The sequence below is a fragment of the Ovis canadensis genome, chromosome 14, assembly GCF_042477335.2.
Source record: "Ovis canadensis isolate MfBH-ARS-UI-01 breed Bighorn chromosome 14, ARS-UI_OviCan_v2, whole genome shotgun sequence".
Taxonomy (NCBI): Eukaryota; Metazoa; Chordata; class Mammalia; order Artiodactyla; family Bovidae; genus Ovis; species Ovis canadensis.
Window position 1 is genome coordinate 76,396,627 of NC_091258.1, and position 25,485 is coordinate 76,422,111.

General features: G+C 64.1%; 4 protein-coding genes and 1 long non-coding RNA gene across 13 annotated transcripts; 1 reads left to right on the forward strand and 4 right to left on the reverse strand.

The window, feature by feature from the left end:
* Nucleotides 1–217: 217 nt before the first annotated feature.
* U2AF2 (U2 small nuclear RNA auxiliary factor 2) lies at nt 218–14,482 on the reverse strand. 4 transcript variants are annotated; one of them, XM_069551948.1, is made up of 12 exons: nt 13,049–14,482; nt 9,432–9,567; nt 8,899–8,943; nt 8,553–8,656; nt 8,304–8,455; nt 7,100–7,216; nt 6,827–6,965; nt 3,999–4,078; nt 3,774–3,896; nt 3,529–3,615; nt 3,154–3,402; nt 218–953 (listed from the first exon to the last, which is right to left on the reverse strand). In XM_069551948.1, exons 1-12 carry the CDS (start codon nt 13,095–13,097, stop codon nt 819–821), a joined length of 1,416 nt encoding a protein of 471 aa, XP_069408049.1. In that variant the 5' UTR covers nt 13,098–14,482; the 3' UTR covers nt 218–818. The 4 variants fall into 4 exon arrangements, with proteins under 4 accessions (XP_069408049.1, XP_069408048.1, XP_069408050.1 ...); XM_069551947.1 differs by having other exon boundaries at nt 3,517–3,615; nt 13,049–14,312; XM_069551949.1 differs by lacking the exon at nt 8,899–8,943 and having other exon boundaries at nt 3,517–3,615; nt 13,049–14,072.
* On the forward strand, nt 12,671–14,741 carry LOC138419293 (uncharacterized). Of its 2 annotated transcripts, none has more exons than XR_011248928.1 (2): nt 12,671–13,881; nt 14,600–14,741. It is a non-coding gene; the product is annotated as an uncharacterized lncRNA (long non-coding RNA). The 2 variants fall into 2 exon arrangements; XR_011248927.1 differs by having other exon boundaries at nt 12,914–13,881; nt 14,289–14,741.
* Nucleotides 14,700–19,079, reverse strand: CCDC106 (coiled-coil domain containing 106). The gene is made up of 6 exons (XM_069551953.1): nt 18,870–19,079; nt 17,564–17,630; nt 17,341–17,448; nt 17,076–17,252; nt 15,871–16,083; nt 14,700–15,514 (listed from the first exon to the last, which is right to left on the reverse strand). Exons 2-6 carry the CDS (start codon nt 17,583–17,585, stop codon nt 15,198–15,200), a joined length of 837 nt encoding a protein of 278 aa, XP_069408054.1. The 5' UTR covers nt 17,586–17,630; nt 18,870–19,079; the 3' UTR covers nt 14,700–15,197.
* Nucleotides 19,080–19,460: 381 nt separating this feature from the next.
* On the reverse strand, nt 19,461–21,647 carry ZNF581 (zinc finger protein 581). Of its 3 annotated transcripts, XM_069551955.1 has the most exons (3): nt 21,230–21,335; nt 20,190–20,828; nt 19,461–20,085 (listed from the first exon to the last, which is right to left on the reverse strand). In XM_069551955.1, the coding sequence occupies exon 2, from the start codon at nt 20,807–20,809 to the stop codon at nt 20,213–20,215; it is 597 nt and encodes a 198-aa protein (XP_069408056.1). In that variant the 5' UTR covers nt 20,810–20,828; nt 21,230–21,335; the 3' UTR covers nt 19,461–20,085; nt 20,190–20,212. The 3 variants fall into 3 exon arrangements, with proteins under 3 accessions (XP_069408056.1, XP_069408057.1, XP_069408055.1); XM_069551956.1 differs by lacking the exon at nt 21,230–21,335 and adding an exon at nt 21,426–21,647 and having other exon boundaries at nt 19,461–20,828; XM_069551954.1 differs by having other exon boundaries at nt 19,461–20,828.
* Nucleotides 21,648–21,734: 87 nt separating this feature from the next.
* On the reverse strand, nt 21,735–24,633 carry ZNF580 (zinc finger protein 580). Of its 3 annotated transcripts, none has more exons than XM_069551974.1 (2): nt 23,767–24,633; nt 21,735–22,444 (listed from the first exon to the last, which is right to left on the reverse strand). In XM_069551974.1, exon 2 carries the CDS (start codon nt 22,430–22,432, stop codon nt 21,914–21,916), a length of 519 nt encoding a protein of 172 aa, XP_069408075.1. In that variant the 5' UTR covers nt 22,433–22,444; nt 23,767–24,633; the 3' UTR covers nt 21,735–21,913. The 3 variants fall into 3 exon arrangements, with proteins under 3 accessions (XP_069408075.1, XP_069408074.1, XP_069408076.1); XM_069551973.1 differs by having other exon boundaries at nt 23,759–24,353; XM_069551975.1 differs by lacking the exon at nt 23,767–24,633 and adding an exon at nt 22,724–23,653.
* Nucleotides 24,634–25,485: the final 852 nt, after the last annotated feature.

Consider the following 25,485-nt stretch of genomic DNA (forward strand, 5'->3'; position numbering starts at 1 on the left):
ACTGCCCCCTGCTCCCCGGGGCCACGCCCCGGTCCGTCCCAGCGCGGCAGGCCACGCAGGCGAATGTCACCTCGGCTGCGCCAAGGGCAGGGGCACCCAAGCCGGGGTTGACAGCCTGTCGACCTCCCAGAGCCAGGCCTCAGCCTGGGGCCCAAAGAACCCGAGACCTGGAAAGCAAAGGGTTCACACACACGGGACACGTAACAGCTCCATAAAGTAAAATACAACAAAATGTTTAATGAGCAAATTCGTCTTAGCAAATATGAAACTGCCACAGAGAGGAGGAGAGGGACAGGGGCCACGGGGTGGGGGGCAAGTCTGGGAGACTAGAGAGAATCGACTACGTAAGAAACCAGGACACCGGGGCGAGGACCAGAGGCCAGGAGGACGGGAGCTGTGGTCCTGAGAGGGAAGGGGCAGGGTACCGGGCCGGACAACAAAATTCAAAAGAGTTTGGCCATAAAATATAAACACACTGTTTCTACGGTGGGGAAGGGTAAGAGAAAGGGGGTATCCGGGAGAAGACTGCTTCAGGGAGGGGCTGTCGGGATCCAACCCCTCCCTGCGGTCACGCCCTCCCCGCCCTTCCCTCTGTGTCTGTGGGTGCGTGTGTCTGTGTGGGTCTGTGTGCGCACTTCCCCAGTCCCCGCCCCGCCCCAACCCCAGCCCACCCCCACCCTTAATTGCTGCCATTCCAGTTGCTGCCGGCTGTCATTCGGCTGTCACTCCTCTGCCCATCGTCTTCAGAGGGGGAAAACGGGGGAGCAGGAGGGGGAGAAGCCCCCAGCCAGCTCCACCCCTGCCCTCCCCCGCCGCCTCTACCAGAAGTCCCGGCGGTGGTAAGAGTCGGGGTCACAGTATTTTGTGACGACCACTCTGTTGGCGAACTTGCGACCCGTCAGGCCCTGCATGGCTTTCTGGCAGTCAAACACAGAGGTAAACTCCACGAAGATCTGTAGGAACAAGAGGCGGCTTGTGAAGAAAGACCCAGGCCTCTTAGCTTCCTCTCAGCAACCAGCAGCACCCACCCAAACCCAGAACTCCACGGGAGGAAGAGGGCTGGAGAGCGGCCTCACTGCAGGTGCAGGGATTCACCCAACACCCTCCAGCGCCCCAGGATCGAAGAAACACAGAACACAAGGGCATGGAGAGCAGAGGCAAGCTCGAGTCAAGAGCCCAAAGGGCAGGCCATGGGCAGGCTCAAGGAGAGCAGTCTACCTGCACCAGGCTCCCCTGGGTGCTCCCCAGTCCCCCGCAGCCATGGGGTCTCCCCGAGACCAAGGATGAGATAAGGACGCCTCAGCAATTAGTATTCACAGCCAGGCTGATTCCAAAGAAAAAACTTGAACCTTGACCTACTCAAGATTATCATCTTGCTTGAACCAGCAGCTGACAGAAGTGGAGGGCGGGGTGGACATAACCAGCCTAATTCAGAACAAGGGGAAACAGAGAATTCTAGAAAATACACCCTAATGCTTCGACAAGCAAAAACGGCTTACTGAAAAAAGAGAAGTCTGAAAGCAACCTGCAGGATTCTTATTTTGATCAAACCAACTTAAAAAGACATCTTTGAGACAGTAAGGGAACTCAAGCATGCCTAGGTAGACAGACACGAAGGGTAGCTTTGCTAGTGTATGAATGGTATCATGTAGGTTTTTAAAAATAAAGATGTTTTAGTCCTCTGTTTATAGTAGTTCTCAGCCAAGGTGGATGTGTCCCCAGGGGGCACCGGGCAGCCCCGAGGTGCTCTTCACCATCACGCCGGGTACGGGACACAACCAGCTCCTGGTTGTTGGAGGCAGGATGGGGCCCAGGTGGCAGCACAGACGCCAGACCCGAGACAGCAGTGGCTCAGACGGAGAGGAAGCGCTCCAGCGACACGAGACACACTTTGTTTCAGCAAAGAAACACAAAGGAGGAGATGGGAAGCCGAGGGCGGAAATTAAGACTGACAGTGCCCTGGCATCCTGACACTGGCCAACGGGGCGCTCTGACCCAACGTAAGTGTTATTCCACACGGTCAACCCTGACGGTTTCCCTACTCCTACGTATGTTTGAAAAGAATGATAATACAGTCTGGACACAAATCTCACAGGCAGATCCCAGAGACCAGGCAAGGTCTTTGCATCCATTTCCCCACCATCACCTCATGGAGGCCCCTCCCGGGTGGGCCACCCCTCTGCCCTGGGGCCAGTACATCTAGCGACCCCAGACCCCACACTTGGAAAGCAAGTCCATCCAGCCCCCTGTGCCCACAGCACCTCGCTGGGACCCCAGCCCCCAGCATTGCCCCTTCCCCTCTGACCCGCTCATCCTCCCCGCTTCTCAGCTTCCATTCATTCTGCCCTGTCACCCCAAGTCTGATCACGTGACGACCCCCACCCCCAACACACGCAGAGCAGACACAAGGTCCAGGTGCTGACACACCTTCTCCCCGCCCTCCGGCCAGACAGCGGTAGACGGTTCGTCTGCTGAGCCCCGAAGACCACCCTGCTGTCACCCTGACTGCGGAAACTCCCAGCTCTGCAGGGCTGCACGCCCACCCACACCTCCACTCGAAGACCTCACCGAGGTCTCCCGTGCCCACTCCGGCTAACCCCACGCCCTCAGTGCCGCCCGCCCGGGACCCTCTGTGGGCCTCACGCCGTGCCAACCTTTCTGCTAAAACGGAGGGCCCTGCCCTACCCCCAGCCCACCTCTGGTCTAACAGTGTCCCGTGGACGCGCAAGTGAGTGGCTGGGGGGTCACAAGGCACACACGCTCCCCAGGGTGCGGCGAGGTGCAGACACCCGGAATGGGGGCAGGGCCAGCACACCTCGGCGGGCCTGGAAACCAGGGAGCGCGCTGGAAGAGCTGGGGGTGGCCAGGTGAGCGCAGCAGAGGAGCCGGCCTGGGGGCGGGGCTGCAGCGGGGGCGGCTTTCAGCACTGCTGCCCCCAGGAGAGCCGACCACGTGCACAGCGGCACACAGGAGCAGGCTTTGTGGCAAAGTTGCTTCCCTGCAGAAACAAGTGCTCGGCCACAGCACTGCATCGCTGCCTCACACAATGCAAGGGTCAGAGCAGCACGTGTGGGGGAGGCGGCAAGCGGCGTGTGTGTATGTGTGTGTGTGCGGACGCGCGCACGCCTGTGGGGTATATGTGCAGGGACGCACCTTCCCGCAGCCGGGCACCTCCACGCCATCCACAGGCCGCGGGATCTCGATGGACTTGACGAGCCCATACTTGCCGCACTCATCTCGCACATCCTCCACGATCTCCTCATACTCCTCGTCGTCCAGCAGCTCCTCAGGCAGCACCATGTTCATCAGGCACAGCACCTCTGTCGGGTGCCCGCCCATCTGCACCTGCGAGCTCATCAGGCCGGGCACTTGCAAGGTCACAGGGGTCTGGTTGATGGTGCTCTGTGGAGGGGTGGAGGCAGGGGTCACGGGGTGCCCAACCCCGGTGTGGGGGGACCCGCCAGCACCCAGCCCCTCCCCGCCCCCAGTGCCCCGAGCCAATGGAAGATGACGTGCCAGGGGGCTCACCAGCGTGGCATTCTTGGCACCCACACTCGCCCTCTGGACCAGCAGCTTCTTGTCTCCCAACTGCATCCCATTCAGCCCCGCGATGGCCTGTGGTGGGGCGGGGAGGGGCCGGGGCAGGGAGAGGTGGTCGGGGTCAGAGCAGGCTGCGTGGCAGACAGGGCACGGCAGGGGGGAGAGCTGCAAGCCCCGCGCCCCGCCCTGAGGGGAGACCCCAGCAGGACCGGGCGTGCTGGCGCCGGGCTCACCTGGTCCGTGACGTTGATGTCCACGTACTCACAGAAGGCGTAGCCCTTGGAGAGTCCGGTGGCGCTGTCCTTGACCAGGTTGAAGGCCTTGAGCGGCCCAAACGACGTCAGCAGCTCTTTCACCTGCGTGGGCCGGGGCACAGTCAGGTTGCAGGGCGGGGCAGGGAGTGGGGGCCGGGGGTCGGGCCACGGTGCCATCAGTTTTCGGGGCAGGCAGAGGCCTACCTGGTCGTCATTCAGGTAGTTGGGTAAGCCCCCGATGAACAGCTTGTGCGCAGAGTCCGGGACCACGGTGGACACGACTCCTGGGGGGAGGGGAGTAGAGCAGACAGGTTGCGATTCCTGGCACGGTCATGACGGGGACCTGGGGGCTGTCTCCAGGGGGGCCCGCCTGGCTGCCAGCCCCCTCCTCACGACACCCGACACCAGCGGGCACAGCCGCACGATGGGCCAGGTCAGCAACCACACTCGCCCCAAGCTGGGGGAGCTCTCAGCCCCCAGGGAGGGTCGCAAACCACGGCCTCCCCTCCCCCTCGGGCCCCAGCTCAGAGCTCCTGCCCCCCCCACCCCCTAACCAGGGCTCCCCAGGGGCCTCAACTCCCCGGGCCTGCCCACCCCCGTGCCTCTGGGCCAGGTCCCGTGGGACCTCGGGCCCAGTGTTCTATGTACGTGAGGCTGGGCTGTGCCCAGCCCGAGCACTGAGCTACGTCCGGTGGGGGCCCCTCAACAGAGCAGGCCTCAGAACTACCAGGCACCCACTGGCCACACCCCCTGCTGAGCACCCCCGCCCCCCAGCCCACCAGGCTCTGCAGCGCTGTCCTCCAGCCCCCGGGGCCCACACCGTGGCCTGCTCCTGACTGCTTTCAGGGCCCACTGCGGCCAGCCACCTGGCCTGGCCCACCTCTTCGACCCAGCGCCGGTAGCCCGGAGGACCAGAGGGGCAGCGTTCCGCCCGGACAAGGCTCTTGGTGGGGGAAGCGGGGGCGGATGAGAACAACAGGCCGCCGAACTCCAGGCGGCCCAGCACGGGGAAGGGCAGGCCGCGTCCCAGCCACCACCAGCCTGCCGTGGTGAGGCTGCCAGGAGGGCCCACGCCAGATCGAGCGATGCAGACAGAGGCTCTGGGCTGGCGTGGGTGCCCAGAGCCCCCATGGGCTCTGAAGCCTCCCTAGGCCCCGCAGCAACGCCACCGCCTCAGCAGGAGCCCTAGCTGCCCAGCTACTGGCCTGGCCTGCAGACGCCTCCGGGCCACACAGGTGCACGGCCTCAGGCCGTGCCCCTTCCATCCAGGGTCCTGAACTGTTTCTTCTCCAACCAAAAGCATCTGTTGAATTTTACTAAGTGCATCTCCCTGGGGCTTTCCAGGTGGCTCAGTGGTCAAAAATCTGCTTGCAATACAAGAGACCTGGGTTTGATCCCTGGCTCATGAATATCCTCTGCAGAAACGAATGGCAACTCACACCAGTATTCTTGCCTGGAGAATCCCACAGACAAAGAAGCCTGGTGGGCTACAGTCCACAGGGTCGCAAAGAGTCAGACAGGACTAAGGGACTATCACTTTCACCCCTTCAATAATCTGTGAACTCGACTTCTTCCTTGGAGTAGAAAGGAAAATCAAAATATTGTGTTTAGGATTTGCCTGGTGGTCCAGTAGTTGGTCCAGTAGTTAAGAATCCACCCACCAACTCAGGAGACAAGGGTTCGATCCCTGGCCCGGGAAGATCCCACTTGCCTCGGGGCAACTAAGCCCACAGAACACAACTGAAGCCCAAGCGCCCTCAAGCCCCACACGAGAAGCCACTGCCACAAGAAGCATCGCAACTAAGGAGAGTCCTCAAGCAACAACAAAGACTCGCACGGCGAAAATTAAATTAAAAAAAAAAACTCGTCATTACAGAGAAACTTCTCTGGTTTGAGAATGCTTCACCCACACGCAGCATCTGGCTTCCTACCCCCTCCACAGCCCAGGAAGCACACTCCCCAGTCACTGTGGCTGGAGCCCCAGCCCCTCCATGGAGACTGGAGGCAAATACTAGGAGAGGAGACCCGCCGCAGTGAGAGCCAGGCTCCCACAAGGGAAGGATGACAGGCAGGCCTGCGTACAGGGGTGAGGCACCAGCTCTAACCCTGTACTACAGGACAGTCACGACACCACCGCACCACAGGGAACCCCCAGATGGTGCCTGGCATGGCAGGCTTGGGCCAGCCTGCATCAACAGGATGGTTAGGACGCATTTGGGTCACCAGGAGGCACCGAAGCACATCCTGTGGCCTGATCCCCCAGACACACGTGCACAGAAAACACGGCAAATCAGCAGGTCAGGGCCTCCCACAAGCTCCAGAGACTGCTGGCCTCCCCCACACGCTCAGCAGGGACCAGAGAGGAGCCAGGTGGTCCCCAAGGGCCGCCCTCGTTGGGCCCCGCACCCCTGGCTTCATAAGCACAAGGACTGCTTCCAAAGCGCGCCCTTCGGTGTGAACCTCAGCTAGGACAACCCGTGCTCTCAACCCCCGGGGGCGGGGATGCCCCCAACACAGGCCCACCCTCGGCACAGCCTGCAGGTCCGGTGCAGCCATGTGCTGCTCCTGCCCGGTCTGAGGACTTTCCAGAAGGGCCTTTTATACCATGAGTGTGACAGGGCCCCCGACGCCAGCATCTGTGAGCATTCGGGCCAGAGTGACCGAGGAGCTCCACCAGAGACAATGTGCTGCAAAGCACAGCAACTCTCCGGCCCATCAGAGAGCAGCCTCTGGCCACCCAGGTCTGCTTCGCTGTCCACCTACCCAGACGGCACTGACCACGGCAGGGAGACCTGCTTCAAGCCAGGGGTCAGCAGAAGCCCGAGACAGGAGAGCAGGGACAGCCGCCCGTCAGGCCTGAGGAGGAGCTCCACGGGCACGTGGGCGTCCACATGGGCTCTGGCGCGTGCACTGACCTGGAGGCCCAGCGCACCCCACTTCTCCCAAGACCCTAGGGCTGCCCAGCCTCCGACAGGCTGAGAGACCCCGGGCTGGCCCTGTGCACCCCTCAGTGCCCCCCAGAGCCCACTCACCAGGCACGTAGACAGAGGGATTCTCCGACATGCCCGGCAGGGGCTGGTAGTCATGAGGCCTGCGGATCTTCAGCGACTGGCCCTGGAAGATGATGCCGTCGAAGGCCATGGCCTGGGTGGTCTCGTCCACTGAGCGGAACTAAAGAAAGGACAGGAATGAAGCTGGTAAGGGGCAAGGCGAGTGGCTGGTCAGAGCCCACCCAAGGGTGCCAAGACCACAGCTGGGTGGCGAGCAGACTGCAGAAGGGCCTGGTGGGAACAAGGCCTGCTCACCTCTAAGAAGGCAAAGTTCTTGTCCTGGTTAATCTGCACGGCCAAGACAGGGTTGCCAGGGGCCTGCGTCAGCCCCCCCAGGCGCATCTGAGCGTTGAAGAAATCCATCATGGCCTCCTGCAGAGGAGAGAGGAGACAGGGGGGGGCGGGGAGGGGAGGTGGAGAGAGGAGGGGAAGGGTGAGAGAGGGAGACACAGAGGGGTGGGGGGAGGGGGGGGGACAGTGGAGTCCGGGTGGGGCAGAGATCAGTAGTTGGGACAAACGCAGGAGAAAGATGAAAGAAACAAGGGCAGGGGGCAGCACAGGAGACAGCCAGGGGCCCCAACCGGGGAAGAAGGGAGGTCATCAGAAGAAGCGGGAAACGAGGGAGAGGCGAGAAAACAGACGGAAAGTGTAGAGGAAACATCCAGTGGCGACAGCAGGAGAGAGACGGCATGAAGTGGAGCATCAACAGGCGGAGCACACGGAGGGTGGAGGGGGGGCGGGGAGGGGGCGCGGGGCGGGGAGGGGGGAGAGAAGAGTGATGTGGAGGGATCTGGTCCTGGAGTCGGGGGCTGGTTTATCAAATGCAGCAAAGTGCAGGTTGAGAAAGTCAGAATGGACCTTACTTGCCTTCGCCGATGGTAGCAAACTTTTTGTTGCTACGAGGGATCTCAGCCCCACAATATTTCACTTTAAAGAGAAATGGAAACAACTCTTTGATCTCGGGATTCTCGGGGGCGCCACGGGAAGGGGTAGGGAGAGGGGAGGGGACAGGAGCGGTGGGGAAGGCGGGGAGGTCAGGGCGATCAAAATCAGAGCAGCAACCATGGAGGGGTGGGGGAGAGGACGGGGAGGCGGCAGAGAACAAGAGGCGTGTCAGAGAGGCTGGGGCGTGCGTCTGCGTGTGTGTGCGTGTGCGTGTCTCCCTCTCTGTCTCTCTCCACACGGACTCGGACCACAGACTCGTGGGTACGTTATGTGTGTGCTTGATCCCTGGGCAGCTGGAGGAGGCTGGGGAGGGGAGATGGGAGAGGGAAGAGGAGGGAGGAGAGGGCCACCCAGCCCGGCCCCTGGCTGGCTCAACTCCATCGTCCGTCGGGGAGGGGGCCGGGGGGCCTTGCAGGCGCAGAGTCTGACCCGTGCAGGCTGGGGGAGGGAACGGACGGAGGGAGGAACAGCGGGCACAGGAAGGGGGGGCAGCGGGGGCAGGGGAGGGCAGTACCTCAGTGATGCCAAAGGGGATGTTGCCCACGTAGAGGCGCCGGGCCTGTCTGGTCATCTGGCTCCCGACCACGGGCACCGGCGTTGGGGTCACAGCCAGACCGTCAGGGGTCATGGTGGGGAGGAGGGCAGTGGCTGGAATCTGACCCGCAGCTTCAAGAGGGACAGAAGGGGTCAGAGGACAAACTGTCGGAGCAGGGTCTGCTGAGGGCCTCGCCCACCCCGCCCCCAGCCCAGGCGTGGAGCCCACCTTGCATGGCCTTGTACTGCATGGGGGTGATGTGCTCAAAGCCCGGCGGTGGCACGTCCCAGTATTTGCGGACCTTCTTCTTCTTCTCGTGGCGGGGGGAGCGACTGGGGGAGGCGGGAGGGGAGAGTGGGGCAGGGCGACCTCAGTCTGACCAAAGGCGGGCCTGCAGCCCCCCCGGCTCCCCTCGGTCCCCGGCTCGGCTCTCAAGGAGAGAGAGGACGCAATCAGGGCCGACCCGTTCTGGGCAGGGGACTCTTCCCGGTGCTCGAGCGAGCGGATGAGGACAGGGCGGGGTGCGCGGGGAGGCGGGGGAGGGTGTGGGGGAAGGGGCAGAAGAGAAGCTCACATCAATCCACCGTGCTCCTCTTTAGCGCCTCTGGTCAAAGGTTTGCTGGGGGTGGGAGGGAAAGGTGTGGGGAGGGGTGACTGGGGACCCTCGTCTCCCCCGCACACCGCACCCCCCCGAGGGCACTGAGCCCCAGGGCTGGGGCAGGGCATCGCCCCCAAGCCCCCCAGCCACGAGGAAGGGAAGAAGGGCCAGACAGACCAGCTTCCAGCTGGAGGCTGAGGTGGGAGGAGGCGGGGCGCCACCCACCCGCCCTTCCACTGGGGCTGAGAGAACAGGGGGCAGCCTGGGAAGGGAAGAGGCGTCCGAGCAGAGAGCTGTCCCGAGAGACGCCGCCCCGCCCCAGGGAGGCAGAGCGCAGCCCGGGAAGCCGACAGAGAACCCAGACCAGACGGGGGAAGCGGGGCCCTGACCCCAGAGTCGCCCCCGGAAGCCCCCGCAGAGAGACGACGGCGGCCAGACAGGACAGCAGAGCCCCCAGCCCCGCGTGGAGAGGGGCCGGCGGCCCAGACGCAGCCCCGCCGCCCTGGTACCTGCGGCGCCGCCTGTCCCGGGAGGCGCTGCGCTGGTCCCGGTTGCGGCGGTCGCGGCTCCGGCTGCGGCGCTTGCGGTCCCGGCTCCGGGAGCGGCTGTGGCTGCGCTTGCGGTGCCGATTCTCCTTGTCGCGCTCTGCGGGGACAGGGCCGTGAGCTGGGCGGGGGCAGCCCGGCCCGCCCGCCCCCGAGGCCGCGCCCCTGCCCGGGAGGCCACCCCCACGGGGAAGGGCTCGAGGAGGGCGGGGCGGCAGGCTTCCTGTCCACGCACGCGGAGCCCGAGGGCCCTGGGGGCCGGGCGGGAGCAGTTACCTGAGGGGACAGGGCCTGGCAGGGCCCCGGGGTGTAAGGTACCTGAGTCTGCTCAGGAGGAGCTGGGGGGCCAGAGAAGTCAGAGGAGGCTGGCTCCTGGTCCCCCTCCAGGGCTGAGGGGCCTGACCCAGGGTCGTCCCTGAGAGGGGCAGGGCTAGACGCTGGGGAATCAAGAGACCCAGTGATGTTTTCCTGAAGGGACCCGGCGACCCCTCAGGAGACTCCTCCTCAACCAGCCGGCCCCGCGCCCCACCTCGGGCCCGCGTCAGGCCGGGCGGGGCCGGGCAGCCCCCGGGGGGGGGCACCCACCCGTCCCGCCCCGCCCCCAAGCGGACCGCCCTCCTGGGAGGCCCCGCCCACCACCCCCGCGTCAAGGACGCAGGAGCTGGGTGGGCCCTTCGTCCAGACCGCCCCACGGCCGCTACAGCCGGGGCCTTCGACCTCCCCTCCTTTGCCCAGCAGCCCGCCACCCTCCGAGGCGCGCGGCTTCTGCCCCACGCGGTCTGTAGTCCAGTCCCTCGGTTCAAAGAGGCCACTGGTTCCTCCACTATGCTCAACCAGCCCTCAGACTCCAGTTCATTTTACAAGGAGGCGGGGGCAGTAAGGACAGGCTGTCAAAGCCTCGGGCGTACTGCTTCAACTCTCAAGCTCTTCCGAAGCAACTACCCGAGAACTTTTATAAATGAGTTTTAACACTAAAGCTACATACGCACCCAGAAAAGAAAAAAACCTCGTTGCAAACACTCAGATCCTGTCTAAAACCAGACTCTGCTGCTTTTACTCCCCGGGTTACTGTGGGGAAACACTTGCTGGGAGCGGGAATCTCGCTCACAACAGACGAGAAAATTGAGGCTTAGGGAGGTCATGTGACTTGCCCTGGCCAAAAAGCCTGGATACAGGTGAAGCCTGAATATGAACCCTGAAAGGTCAAGGGCAGCTAGGCAGGGGCAATACCTCTAAACACGAAACAGGCAGACCCATTAGGACCTGGCTGGAACCACTAGTGATGGTGAAATTGCCTCCTCAAAGATGAAAAGACTAAACGTGAAAAATATATCCAAGACTGGCACCAGGAGGAACGGGCAAGCAGTGTGAGGAGCATCCTGGTCCTGGGAAGGGGATGGACAATGGTTCTGGGCCTCTGGCTCCCCACTGCTAAGACGGGGAGACACCCCTGCAGCTGACGCTCAGAAACAGACAACCAGAGAGAGGTGGTCACACAGTAAGCACTGGTGCCCGCCGGGTGTCATGGACACAAACACGGAACCCAGGTCGCAGGGGCTGAGGCCTGGGGGAGGCAGGACCGCCAAGACAGACTCAGGGGCAGAGCAGCACGTGGGCAAAGCTGCCCCATAAAGCAAGGGAAACCCCTGCCCCACCCCAGAAAAAAAAAAAAAAAACCAGAATGATCCAGCACACATCAGAACAGAAGGGGAGCTCTGGCTGCTCTAAATGCCACGGCCACGTCGTTATGGAACAACTCACCAACCCCAGGGACATGCCCAGGCTGAGGGCCTGGCCTCCCAGGGCAGAGGGGACACCCAGGCAGAGACCAGAGCGCGGGTGTCAGGGCCCCAGGGCAGCTCCATCAGCTCTGGCTGTCCAGCCTGGGAGGACGCGACTCCGCAGCCCCGCAGACTCAGGGGCCGTTTCAGCTTCCTGCACAAAACCGTGCAACAGCAACCAAACCTCTAAACCTGTTTTCTCCTGTTATTTAAATGAGGCTCTTGGGCACCCCCAGGTGTACGGCTTGGGTACATCTGCTGGAAACGCGCGTCCACATTTCCGTGTGAGCCCGCACATTATGAACGATTTCACCGTTGAAAAGGTTCACTTATTGGGTTCTTTAAAGAGGCCAAGCCACATGCCACACATTGTCGGCATGTTGCCCGCTGAATCTCAGCTCTGCCTCTCATCAGCTGAAATCTGGAAAACTTTTATTCTTGAGTCTGTTTCCACCTCTGCGAAGGGTACGAAATCACTTCAGCCTCGCGGAGCTGTTACAAGAACCCTCTTAGGAAAACTGCAGAAGAGCTTAGCAACGTGCGTGACACACTGTGGTGGGTGCTGTAAACGTAACTATTATCACTATCATCTGTTAGCGACCAAAAAAAACACCAGCGACCTACGTGAGAAAAAAATAGGCCCACAAATACTCAGGCACTCATCAGGTGCTACTCATCGTCTGCTCCCCTCCAAAGCCCGTGCTGTTAAGCAGTGCATCACGTATGGGACAGACAACCTGTGGGTAGGTACGCTTCCCCAGGCACAGTCTACTGATCCAGCCACCCCCTCCCCAACTTCAGGCTGGGCCGAAAGGTGAATCCCAGCGCCCCTCACTCAGCGTTCCAGACACAAGCAGAGTAAGCCTCAAGCCCGCCACCTTCCCTCGACCCAAATTTGTTCACTCCCAAACCGGATTAAGAAGGCAAGGAAATCTGCTAACTGTCCTACAACTCTCCCAGCGCTAACGTTCTTGGAGTCCCCAAACTAATCACAGCCCCGTGCTTGGACTCGCCGTCTCCCGAGGGGGACGAGCTTCCCACCCTCTGAAGTGAAACGAGCCCTCTCCTCGCTCAGTGCCCAAGAATCCGCTCCACGCTGAGATTTAGGAGGCTGGCGCGATCATGCAGGCCGTGGGGAGCGATGACAGACAAACACTCCGCACTGCGACCGCCGGGGGAGCCAGGGCCCCAAGAAGGGGTGCAGGGGTGCGGGAGGGGCACAGAGCACGGACAATGCGGCCTCTTCCACCGCCGCCAACCCTAGCAGCCCGCGGGGTCCCGGCGGCCGGTGAGCAGGAAGAAGGGCAAAGGCGCCGGGGTGAGAGGTGCTCCCCATGCGGCACTGCCAGCGCCCACGTGAAGGGGGACCCACAACCGCCATTTTGGAACAAAGGGGGCGTGGAGAACCAGGCCTAACCAGCCGGAAGCGGAAGTGCCAGGGCGTCGGGCGAAAAGGAGTTGCTGGACTCATCTATACAATCTCCTTTCCAGATTAAAAAACGCATAAATCCGTGAGGTGACACCAGGCGAGCCCGCTGCGCCAGCGCCGCCTCCAACGCGACCACTCTAGGCGCGGAGCGGAGCGCGGTGCGCATGCGTCCGGGTCGGCGCCCGCCGCCCCCTCCCCGCCGCGCGTGGCACGCCGGGCGGTCACGTGAGCGAGGCGCGCGCCGCGGGACGGGAGGGGGGGTGCGCCGCGCGGCCCTAAGAAGAGGGGGAAGCGACGGGAAAAATGGCGGGGGACACGGAGGGAAGCCAAGAACCGCCCCGCCCGCTGCCCCTCTCCCCCGGCACTCTCACCTTGCTTATTCTCGTTGAGCTGCCGCTCGAACTCGTCGAAGTCCGACATGCTGAGGCGGCCGCGTAGGGCGCTGTGCAGCTTTCGCTTCGCCTTGCCGCGCGCCCGCTCCGGCCGCTTCGGCTACTTCCGCCGCTAGCTTCGGCTACTTCCGGCCGCCGCCGGCGCTCCGCCGCCTCCTACCTAATCAAGGCCTGGCTGCCCGCCCCGCCCCGCCCCGGCTCCGCCCCTCACCGCCTGCGCGCCCGCGAGGTGCCCCTCCCCCCAGGGTCTGGCGCCGAAACGCGTCGGCTATTTCCGGACCGTAGAGGAAAGCGTCCGGAGCGGTGACTACGGCTGCTTCCGAAAACACCCGAAGTGAGGGTTTCGCGGACTCTCCCAAGTTTTCGTAACTTTTCGGATATTAGCTCTTCCACGTTCGGATGTTTTCGGAGTTCCTTGCGTTCCTCTGTACCCAGCCCCCTCTAAGAATCCGGCTTCTTCTGAAAATTCAAACCGTCCCTTTGACTGCTTGCGCTGATTCTCCCCGCTCTTCTCCGCCGGCCCAGTCCAAGCGAATCGGCTACTTCCGACAGTCCTAACCGTCCCGGAGTCGGCACTTTCCGAAGGTTTCCGGCGCTCGCCTTCGGACCCAGTCAGAGATCTAGCTGTTTCCAAACTTCGGTTCCTTCCGGAGATTCCAGTGGCACCCTCCTCCCCTCCCGGAGAACTTCGGCTCCTTCCGCCACCACTTCGGGAAGACCCCCACTCACGGGTGACAGCTTCGGCTTTTTCCGTCAGTGCTTCGGCTCCTTCCGGCTCCGGGAACCGAAAAGGGAGGGAGGACAGAGGCGAGGTGGGTCAGGGGAGAGGAAACGGAGAAGGGCAGCGTCCCAGCTCTCGGCACCTGACTCTCCGGGTGGGGAAAGGGGAGGAAAAGAAGGGCCGCTCCTGTGGAGAGCCTAAGAAGGCTGCGCGAGACAAAAGCAGCCAGCGGGGTAAAGGGTGCGCGCGGCCGCTGCGGAGGTTGCCAGCGCGGCTTTGTGCGCCTGCGCAGGGTGAAAGAGGCGGGGGGGGGGGTGGGGGCGAGATGGGCTTCTGCGCCTGCGTTAGACGTCGGTCTGAGGCGAGGTTTCTCAGCTGCTCCAGAAAGGCCCCCCCACCCCTGCTTCCAGAGCCCTCAGCGCGCGTGCGCGAGTCTTCCCCTTACCCCGGGGAGGGCACTGCATTCCCAACCGTTAAGCTACGCCGCCTCTTTACTAGTTGCCGTGGCGACCGCACAAGCGCGCTCGCCCCGCCGCGCAGGCGCCGCGGAGGACACTTCCGGGAGACGGATAATCTCGCGATACCGCCTCCTGGCGGACTCCTCAGCTCGGAGGTTCCCGGCTGCCCCGGCAGGCCACCTCCGTCGGAGGTCATGGAGTCCCTCCTCCTGCCGCCGCGCCTCTGGTCCCAGTAGCCCAGCGGGTGTTGCTCACGCACTTTCCCCGAAGTGCTGCCCCGCCCCCAGGGCACAACTGCCTCCCCTCCCACCCCTGCCTTTGCGGGAGCTAATTACACCCTTTCTCGCCCAGTTCCCCGGCTCCCGCCTGACGGTCCACGCTCCGGAATCCTCCAGAGCCCCCGTCCCCGCGGCAACGGCCACCCCCTGCCCAGGAAAAGGCCGGGGCCTAGTTTATTCCAAATTTTATCATTTTAATTTAAATTATCTTAATAGCTCTGTCTCGTGTGGACTCGGGCGGTCTCGGAAGGCGGGTGGGAAGCTCGCTGCGGGGCTGGGGTGCGGACGGGATATGTACAGTGGCCTCGCCCCGCAGGGTCCCGCAGTCTTCCCCAGGAGGGAGGGCCCAGCGAGGGCAGGACGGTGCCGCTCAGATGCGGGGGTGCCAGTGGTCAGGGAAGACAGAACCGGGCCCTGGATGGTGGTCCTCTTGGAAGCAGGACTAAGGGAGGACAGCCCCCAACCCAGGGAAGGCGGAGGGCAGGGTGGACGCTAGGGCTGTGAGAGGCCCAGGGGACAGACCTATATACAGGGGGCCTGGGGAGGGGGTGGCGGTCCGAGCGGAAATGAGCCGCCCTCGTGGGGGCCCACCGCCCGTGCACACGCCGGCCCCGCGCGCCGGGCGAGGAAGCAGGGGCCGGAGGGCGGGCGCCGGGCCGGGTGGGGTGGGATCACCGCTTGAAGCGGTATGTGATGGGAAGCAGCAGCTTGCTCTTCTTGAGGGCCTGCACCTTCTTGAGGGTCTCCTCGTCCAGGGCCAGGAAGCAGCGGCGCGAGTACTCGAGCAGGCGCTCCTTGGAGGGGTCGAACTCGCCCACCTCGGCCAGCTTCTCCGGGGCTACGATGAGCAGCTCCGCGATGGGCGTGGTCAGCGCCACCGTGTTGCGGTCCACTCGGTGGTGCTCGAAGGCCCGAGACATGCTCTTCAGCTTCTGGAAGGTGCCCAGGATCTTCTTGTAGCGGCAGAGCACCCCGTCCGCGTCCTTCACTGCAAGCCGAGGGCAGGGGAGAGAGTTGGGGGTACAGAGACGGGGGGGGGGGGCGGCGGGGGGGCGGGAGGAGGCAGAAAGTGGAACCAGAAAGACCAGGAGGCTAGCTGTGAGTTACACACGGTGGGAGAAGGGGAGACAGGCAGGCCCCGGGGAGGGCCAGAGTGCGGGGAAGGGCTGCGTTCCTCCCAGTCCTCCTGGGCCATTGCTGCCTCCCCCGGGCCTGAGGCCCTAACTCCAGGACCACCCACGGAGGCCCAGACAGTCAACCAGGTCTGATCTGGTCTGTTTGCCGATGCAGGGGCGGGGACAAGGGAGCTCATACAGACCCCCAGCCCCCGCGTCCCCCACTCACCCCGCTGCCTCTCCCGGGCCTTGGGCTTCCCGAAGCGGCGCCGGCCTGGGCCTCCTTTCTGCTTCTGCCTCTTCCTCTCCATGGTGCTGCCTTCTTCAGATGCTCCGCTGACCGAGGAGGCGGCTGACTCGGGGTCTGAGGCCTCACCCCCTGTCCCCCCTCTGCCGTCCCCCTCGGCCCGCCGAGGCCCGGGCTTCCCCCGGCAGTGGTCGTCTGGAGAGGGGCGGGAAGACACGCACACACGTGAACTGCGGGAACAGGACATCGAGGTGGCGGGCGGCAGGTCACAGAGTCCCTGGGAAAGGGGGTCTCCCAGGAGGAAGTGCAGCACAGACGCCCAGCTGAACACAGTACACTAGGCCGGGATTTGGGGGTCCTGGGTGGAGCGTGGCCTGAGGATGCTCAGACTTGGTGCAAGAGGTCTGGGGGAGGGGCCCAGAGGACCAGGCCAGTACCACGGGGACCTCAGGAAAGAGTGATTTTGTGGGGTTCTCACAGTGGAGTTTTCTGGGGACCCAGTAAGGCCTCCAGAAGAGTAGGGGCAGGCAAGGGCTCGCTGGGGGTGTGGGGTTCAGACCCCAAGAGAAATAGTCTTTAGGTCTAGTCCCCCCGGGAAGGGCATGCCCCCGCCCTCACCCAGACCGGGAAGCTGCCCAGGTTCTGATGCAGGCCCTCCCTCTAACAGCGGGTTCGGAGCCCGGTGCTGGTCTTACCACAAAGAAAGTCCAGGGGCCCCTGCCCCTGACCATCCTGCGTGGGTTTCCCCAGCATGGGGGGGGCGGATGGTGGTAGACCCCAGCAACCCAGGCCAGAGGTGGCGCCAGAGCACAGGGATCCCCAATGAGGTAGGTGTTGAGAAAAGCTGCAGGGCCCTTGCCCTAACTCTCAGATGACTTTCCAGAGAGGAAGTGGAAGCTTTCGAGGCAGCCAGCCAGGGGTTGACCACCACCGAGGTCGAGGAGAGGCTGGATCCTCCAGGCCACTGTTAAAGATTCGGGACAGGAAAGCCCCTGTGGGGAGGGGTCGGGGCAGTGCTCAGGACCCAGACAATCAGGCCACAGTCCCGCCCATCAGCAGGACTCAAGCGGGAAGGAGGCTGGGCTTGGAGCCCACAGAGAGCCACCAAAGGAGGAGTGTGAATGCAAGGGCACCGTGTCCCTGAGGAAGGTGGAGCCGGGTGCCCTGGGTAGGGGGGACGCCCTCACCTGCGTCCAGGCGGGCAGAGGAAATGAACTTGTCGAGCTGGCACCGCAGGAAGTCCCGCTCCTCCTCCAGGTCCTCAATGCGCTTCTGCAGCCAGGAGTTCCTCTCCAGGGCCAGGTGCAGCTGGGCCCGGATGCCGTTCATCAGGGCCGCTGTCGGGGAAGCAGCCTCCGCCGGCTCTAGGGGCGGTCGGCCCTGGTCACACCCCAGGTCTCAAGGACCCTGGCTGCACCCCCACGGGACTCAGTCCCCCTCCAGTCCACTCACCCTCGAAGTTCCCCCGAGAGGGGCTCAGGCTGTAAAAGATTTGCGGGTCCAGGTGGGGCGTCTCATCGAAGGGGATGGAAATCTCCAAGGCCTCGCTGTCCTTCTTCACTGGAGGAGAGAGGCTAGGCTCACCCAAGGGAGGTCCCGGGGCCTCGGACCAGACCCCAGCCTGGGAGGAAAGGGCAGGGACCTGGGTGGGTGGAGCAGGGCCCCGGTTCCTCACCTGGCCTCCTTCGGCTGTTCATGGCGCGGCCTTCTGCAGACCCCGGCAGCTGAGCGCCTCAGGGCCACTGGACAAAAAGGGCAGCCACAGATGGAGGAACACAGACGGGCTTCTGGGGGGCATTCCGGGGGACCTGGGGCTCTCGACGTGGGGAAAGCTGTTTGAAGGCCGGGACTCGTGGGTCTGACGGAGGCGGGGCAGACTGAGGACACCTGGGGTTACAAACTCCTAGGCTCTAGGGAGTGGGGAGCTGGAGGAAGGAGGACCCGTGGGGTCGACGGAGCAGGGTTCTGGTCGAAGTAGGCCGACAGGGTCTCGACACAGGTTACCGGCCTGGGAGAGTGCCCCAACTTCCAGGTGCAGGGTGGGGACCCCAGCCACGGGCGGGCCTCCCCACCCACGGGTAACGTCCGGGCGAGCACCGGACGGTGCTGGGGGGCTGGGCGTGCGCGGCGCGGGAGAAGGTCACGCGTGGGGATGCGCCGCCCCCGCCCTTTGTCCCGCGGGCGGTAGGGCGGGCCGCGGCGAGTGGTCCCCGCGGAGGATGCGCCTGGCCGCAGGTGCGGACGCGGCCACCACCCCCTCCAGTGCCCGGGGCCGAGCTGGCCGGGGATCCCCGCTCACCCACCCGCGCGCGGAATCCGGCCCGGGGACCGGCGGCGGCGGCGGCGCCCATGCCCGGCGCTGGGGAGCGTCTGCAAAGAGTGAGGGGGAGCGAAAGGAAGCGACCACCCACCCGCGGGCGGGGCGGAGGCGGCGGTGAGTCTCGGAGACGGGCGATGAGGAGGGCCAGCAGCCGGGGCCACCCGGTGCGAAGGTGGCGTGCCTCCAGGAGTCCCGGGTCCCTGGTGAGCCGGCCGTTTGCGGCGGAGACCCGGCCCGCACTTGCGCGATGGCCCCTTGCAGCACTCCCCCCGCCCTCGGCGAAGCCTGGTCAGGGAACGTCACGAAATTCCCAATTCCTGGAGAGCTGGCGGCGCCCGGGGTCACCCGGGTGGGTGAGGAGGCGCCGGGTCGGGTTTGGGAGAGGCAGGGAGACGTAGGGAACAGCCAGGAAAGCTGAGGATCCCCTTAAGAGAGATGCTGAGAACTGGCCGGAGTGGACCCCCGCGGCCCGCTCCTGCATCTCCCCTGGGCTGAGCACGCAGGACCCCAGGCTTCCCGGGGCCCTCGGACTAGTGAGTTACCCCTCCCCGAAAACAAAGGCCTAAAAACCAGTCCCTGCCCCCGTGTTAAGAGCTGGCTTTGCAACTTTCGGACCTAGATCCCAATCCTGGCCGCTCCTTCGCAGCCTTGGTTTTCTCACCTGTAAAGTGGGACGATCATAATCCCTTTTAGGTCTGTTGTGGGGATGCGACGCACGCAGAACGCTCAGCCCAGCGCCTGGCCAGGGCCAGAACTGAAGCTCGGGACGCTATGAGTGTTATCTGGAGTCAGATTATGGGACGCTCCCTCTCTAGGGAGTAGAGACAGCTGGTTTTCTCCACCCAACAAGAGGTCGGAAGCGATGAGGCCCGGCACAGTGCCTGACACAACTCCGACACTCAAAGAAAACTCGGTGAGGGCAGGTGTTTATTCGGCTTCTGCCCCAGTGCCACCTGCCTCTCCTCCCTCTCTCCGGTAGCTTCCGTGCTCCAGAATTCCTGCCAGCTCTTAAGAGAGCAGTGCTTTCTACCCCTGCAGCTGGAGAGTGGAACCGTCCTGGCCACACGCCGCTCCTACTCACGTCACTACCGGTGTCAAAACGTGCAGGGGGCGGCACCTGCCCTAGTTCGGTGTCTTTCAAACTACATATTCATGCGCAGAAAATTTTATATGGTAGAATGAAATCTGTAATCAGCAGTCTAAAAAATTAAATAGATGGAAAAAACATGAGAGGCCTGCACGCAGAAGTAGCTATTGTTAAACCTTTGTTTTCCATGTATTTTGTGTATCTGTATACCGGGTTGCCGTATAAAATGTGTTTCTTACAATGGATCGTGGTTTTTAGAAAGTTAAGATTAAAAACATTCTGCCTCAGTGACACAGGTGGTCAGGAGCCAAGCTCGGATGAACCCCAGAACAGGCCAACCTGCCCATTCCCCAGCCAGGTGGGCCAGGCACTTGCGAAGTCTCCCTGCCAGGCAGTGGGCAAAGACAATCTCCCAGACCGACCTCGGGTGCTCAAAGCGCAACACGTGTTTACTGAGTGAGTGTCCAGTCTCCACCTCTGGCTGGGGAGTGGGAGGCAAGTCTGGGGCCCTTTCCCGCAGCATCGCACGTTGGGGGGGAGGGGGCGGGTCTCAGGAAGATAGTGCAGATTCCTGATGGCCCCCAGGCACAGTTTTCAGGCCAAAGATCGGTAACACATGGCACTCTTGCCCCCACCTGGCCCAACCCCGGCAGTCAGGGCTCAGTCGTGGAATCGCTGGTGTCTCTGAGGTTAGAGGGTTCAATTCAGGAAACGTGGGGTCTTGTTCCCATCTTATCTCCCAAACACCAGGAGATGACTGCAGGACTTCTTAAGGCCGTGGTCGGCCTCCCTGCGGCGATAGGTCTGTTTGTGTCCCGGGCCCCCTGGTGCTCGCCAGCTGTCTGAGGACGAGAGGTGTCCCTGTGTACCCCCGCCCCCAAAATCCCGCGGTACCTGGGGGGGCCCCGCAGCCTGGCTCAGGGGTGCTTCCACCGCGTATGCTTCTGCAGCGTGTTCTGCTCCATGAACCGGCGCGGGCAGTGCGGGCACTGGTAGGGGCGCTCCCCGGAGTGGACCCGGCTGTGCTGGGCCAACTCGCCCGCCTCTCGGAATCGGCGAGGGCAGAGCGGGCAGCCGTGGGGCCGCCCGCCGCCTGCCCGGTGAATGGAGTGGTGGCGCGCCAGATGGCTGGCTCGCTTGAATGCCTTCCCGCAAGTGTCGCACTCGAAGGGCTTCACCTCCGAGTGGGTGATGCTGTGTCGCTGCAGGTAGGACATGTACTCGAAGACCCGGGAGCACACGGGGCAGCTGTAGCATTTTTTCTGGGCCGACGCCCCATCGGGCCCGGACTCCCTCTGCGACTCCTCGTCCACCAGCACGGTGTACGGGACGCCCTGGGTGTCTATGAGCAGGTAGTGGTTGGGCCTGGAAGAAGAGGGCGAGGTCTGGGGACATCCTGTGGAGCAGGAAGGTCCGGGCTCTGGGGACCCGCCTGTCCGAGGGGGAGGGGCCTGCATGGCCTCAGCGGAGGGAAACGCCGGGGGCCGGGGGCCGGGGGCCGGCAGCACCAGCATCCGGAGTGGTGGCTGAGGCCTGAGGGGTGGGAGACAGGACGAGGAGGTCACGCGGAGGCGGGACGCTCGGCCCCACGAGCTCCGTCCTTCCCGCTCTGCGTGCCCTACTCTGGCCCGCTGCATATTCTGCAGCGCCACCCTGACTCTGTGACCCTCTGAGGCTCCCAGGCGCCCCCTCCTCGAGACACCTCTCCCTTCCTTCCCACCGCCGACCGCAGGCGAGGGATCTCTTTGTGGCTGTCTGCCCCCTGTGTGCCCTCCTCAGCTCACAAGTCGCCAGCAGGCCCCACCCATCAGGCCTCCAGGCCGCTGACCCTGCCCTGGGGGTCAGTGCCAGCTCGAGGCGCCCCCTAGGCCTGTGCCCAGGCCCTCAGGTGGGAGGCCGTGCCCGGAGCCCAGTGTCCTCCCCCGCCCCCGTACCCCTGTGCGTTCCGTCCAGGGCACGCCCACCCGCCCCCACTCCCGGCGGTCTGCCTGCGCTCCGCAGGCCTCCGCCCCAGCCCCGGCCCGGCCTCTCCGCGCGCCCCGCCCCGCCCTGCGCTCGGGGCCCCGCGCGCCCGGCCCCGCCCCGCCCCGCGGCCCGCTCCAGCTCCCGCCCGCCTCCCGGCCCCCGTACCCGGTGCAGCAGCTTCTCGGGTCCGGGTGGCTGCTGATCGGCCCAGGGCTCCCTGCGTGGGTGCAGACGGAGGCGGGCCGGGGCGCTCGGGACGTCCCCCGGGAGCTGGCGGCGCCGGGGAGGGGCGGAGAGGACCGGGGGACGGAGGAAAGGGTCCAGGGCAGAGCGGTGGGGGCGGGGCGCCCGGGCCGCCGGGAAACGGCTCCGGCCGGAAACGCGTGCCGGGACGGTGGTTCCCAAGTGCTCACGGTCTGGCTTCACCACCCGCGCCCGCCCCAGCCCCGCGCCCCGCAAATAAGAGCCCTGAAGTGAAGTGCGGAATGTTTATTGAGAGAGGGTGAGGGTAGCGGGTGCGAGGGGAGACGCAGGAGCGAACCGGGCCGCGGCCGCAGCCTTTGACCCTCCCGCGCAGACGGCTGGCGTGCACCACGCGGGAGCGGCACCCGGGGCGCCGGGCGCGGGGAGGAGAGCCGGGGCCGCCCGCCGGCTCAGTGCAGCCGCACGTGCTGCGCCAGCTCCGCGGCGTCCTGGAAGCGGCGCGGGCAGAGCGGGCAGGCGTGCGGCGGCCCGGCACGGGCGCGGTGCGTGGCGCGGTGCCTCGACAGGTGGCTGGAGCGCTTGAAGGCCTTGCCGCAGGCGCCGCACGTGAAGGGCTTGAGGTCCGAGTGCGACACGCGGTGGCTCTGCAGCCGCAGGGGGCTGGCAAAGACGCGGGCGCACTCGGGGCAGCTATAGCCCTTGCGCGGCCCGGGCTCTCCAGGCGGCGCCTCGCGCGGGGTCGGGCCGCGCGGCTCCTCCTCCAGCGGTGCCGTGTACGTGTAGGGGACCCCGTTGGCGTCGATGAGCAGGTGGCGGCCCAGCCGCGGGGGCCGGGGCCCCGCCGCCGAGGACGCAGTGGAGGCAGGGCCCTCCGCCGGGGGGAAAGGGGGCGCCTTGGGGGGCGGCGGGTCCATGGCCTCGGGAGAGGAGGCCCGAGGGTGGGGGGCCCGCGGTGGCAACAGCAGCATCCGGAGCGGCAGCTGGGAGCGGCGGAGGGGAGACAGGTCAACACGGCCGCTGCTCGGGGACAATGTCCCCGCCGTCTCAGCGCTCGCGGCCCTCTGTCCCACTGACTTCCTCCCTGACGGGAAAAGGGGCCGCTTCCAGGCCGAGTCGCTCGGCCGCACCAGGCAGCCTCGACGGCTTCTCCGGCTAAGCTCAGCAGCTCAGAGACCCCACTTGCCTTTCCTCGCGAGTCCTCCTCTCCTCCCCCAGGGGACCCGAGGGCATCACCCGGCCTCTTCCCTTCTCCTCCTCACCTTCCTCCTGCTTCCCGCCTCCCTCACTCCTCGACAGCCAATCAAATCCCAAGCCTATTTTGTCCTTTACATCTTCATGGCTTCTTCCAAGTCTCGCCAGGATTCTTGCCTCCAGAATTTCTCTAACGGGTCGCTTCCTCGGCCGCAATTTAGGATGCATCCTCTCCCCACACCCACACCCCACACCCCACCCCCAGGACCACCGCAGAGGCCTCTCTTTGGCCTCCAGACCTCCTAGACCTCCATGCCCACTAGTTCCCTGGAAGGCCTCCCAAACCTGGATACGTCTGTGGCTGCTCTTAATTTCCTCCCAAGGTATGTCCCCAGAGTCCCACTAATCCAGTTCCCCACTTTTCCACTCGGAGCTTATCTAACTTGTTCCTACACTTGGCCCCTTAAGGATTCAACATACTCTCCCATCACCTAGGGGCTTCCCTGGTGGCTCAGACAGTAAAAAATCCGCCTGCAGCGTGGGGGACCTCGGTTCGATTCCTTGGGTGGGAAGATCCCCTGGAGGAGGGAACGGCTACCCACTCCAGTATTCTGGCCTGGAGAATGCTATGGACAGCGGAGCCTGGCGGGCTACAGTCCCTGAGGTCGCACAGAGTCGGAGACGACTCAGCGACTTTCACTCCATCATCTAACCTCCGAATTTCAGGTACGCATCGCTAGGACATCTCAACTGCCAGCTTTCTATGCAAGCGTCGGCTTGTGAACTTTCACACCTGCTACATCCCCACCTCCCCCGCTCCCGGGGGTCCTTCTCTGGCCCGGCCCCTACTCATAGGCCGCTGACAGCGTTCCGACCCTCTCCATAGCTGCCGGGGCCCCGGAGCCCCCCTCCCAAACACCCCCCTCCTGCGGGATGCAGCACCTTTATTTCCCCACCCCTCCCCGCGCTGTGCCCGGCTCAGCTTCCCGCGCTCCCCCAGGACCCGCGCTGCCCCTGCCCCTCAGTCCCCGCCGTGGCCGGCCCCGGCCCCACCCCCACCCAGATTACCGCCGGCCCGGCGCGGCTCCTCCCTCCATCCCTACCCATGTACCCGGTGCAGCGGCCTCTCGGGTCCGGAGGAGCGGGCCGAGGTCCCGTGCGGCCCGGGCTTCCCCTCGCGAGGGCCGGCGGCGGCGGGGCCGAAGCTTCGGGGAGCTCCGGGCCGGCGGCGCCGGGAACGCGGGCGCGGGGGGCGCGGGGGCGCGAGGGGCGGCGGCGTCCCTGGGAAACGGCGCCGGCCGGAAGCGCGCGCCGCAGCGAAGGTTCCGCAGCTCTTGAGCTTCTGGGGGTCGGGAGCGGGGAGGGGGCCAGGGCGCGGGAATCGCAGCGACCGCCCGCGCCGGGAGCTGCTCGGTACCTGGGACCGAGGTCGCAGGGTAAACGAAGGCGGGCGGGACTGCGTCTGCCCGAAGTCCCGCCCGAGCGGGGTCGCCCAGGCCGTCGCCTCGCCCCGGCCATCCCGCCTGCGTCCGCTGCCCGGCGACGCCGAGGGCGGGAGGACCGACGTTTCTGCCCGCGGGGTTGATGCAGGTCCCAGGTCCAGAGGCCAGCCTGGGCGCCAACGTCTCCCAGCCGGGATCCTCCGGCCCGCAAAGTGGGGAAACCGAGGCCCAGAGAAGCCCAAAGCCTGCCAGATGGGCAGATGGGGAGGGTGGGCTTCTCAAATGTGGGGAGCCGAGGACCAGAGCCCCCAGATGGGGAGATGCGGAGGGGAGGGCTTCTCATGGGGGGGAAGGCGGGGCAAGGGGACAGAGGACCGGAGAGAACCAAAGTCTCCAGATGGGGTGATGAAGGTTTGGGGGGTGCCGAGGACCAGAGGGTGGCAGGGCAGCCAGGCCGGCGCCGGCAGCCGCGCGCCCGCAGCTCGTCCTCCAGCTGCACGGTGATCCCAGAGCGAACGCCACGCGCCGCCGGTACCAGAGCGGCGTGGGGCCGGCGCGGCAGCTGGGGACACAGAGCAGAGAGAACCGGCGTTAAGGTCGTGACCCAACCAAGCACCTGGGTTGGGCCAGAGCTCCCTCTAAGAGAACTGCCAACAAGAACTTTCTGCGATGATGGAAAAATCCTCTGACCTGCGCTCTGTGCAGGGGAACTGCCCCATATCTGAAAGGTGGCTCGTGATTCAGGACCTGACTTTTAAACGTTTCTCTTTCTCTTCTTTAAATAGACAGGTGGCTAGTGGCTGCCCACCTTGCAGTACAGCTCCTGAACCACAATCAGCCAGTTGCAAACTGGAGACCCGCGGGCCACAGATGATTCAGTTATATTGGCCTGGATCGAAAGATATGTTTTATTGGGCAATAATCTAAATGCCTGCCGACCTGAGGAGTTTCTCTCTCAGTATCCTATCATTTTGCGTTTTCATACTGTTCATGGGGTCCTCAAGACAATACTTAAGTGGTTTGCCATTCCTTTCTGAAGAGATGGGAGTACCAGACCACCTGACCTGCCTCTTGAGAAACCTATATGCAGGTCAGGAAGCAACAGTTAGAACTAGACATGGAACAGACTGGTTCCAAATAGGAAAGGGAGGACGTCAAGGCTGTATATTGTCACCGTGCTAATTTAACTTATATGCAGAGTACATCATGAGGAACACTGGGCTGGAAGAAGCACACGCTGGAATCAAGACTGCGGGGAGAAATATCAATAACCTCAGATATGCAGATGACACCACCCTTATGGCAGAAAGTGAAGAGGAACTAAAAAGCCTCTTGATGAAAGTGAAAGAGGAGAGTAAAAAAGTTGGCTTAAAGCTCAACAGTCAGAA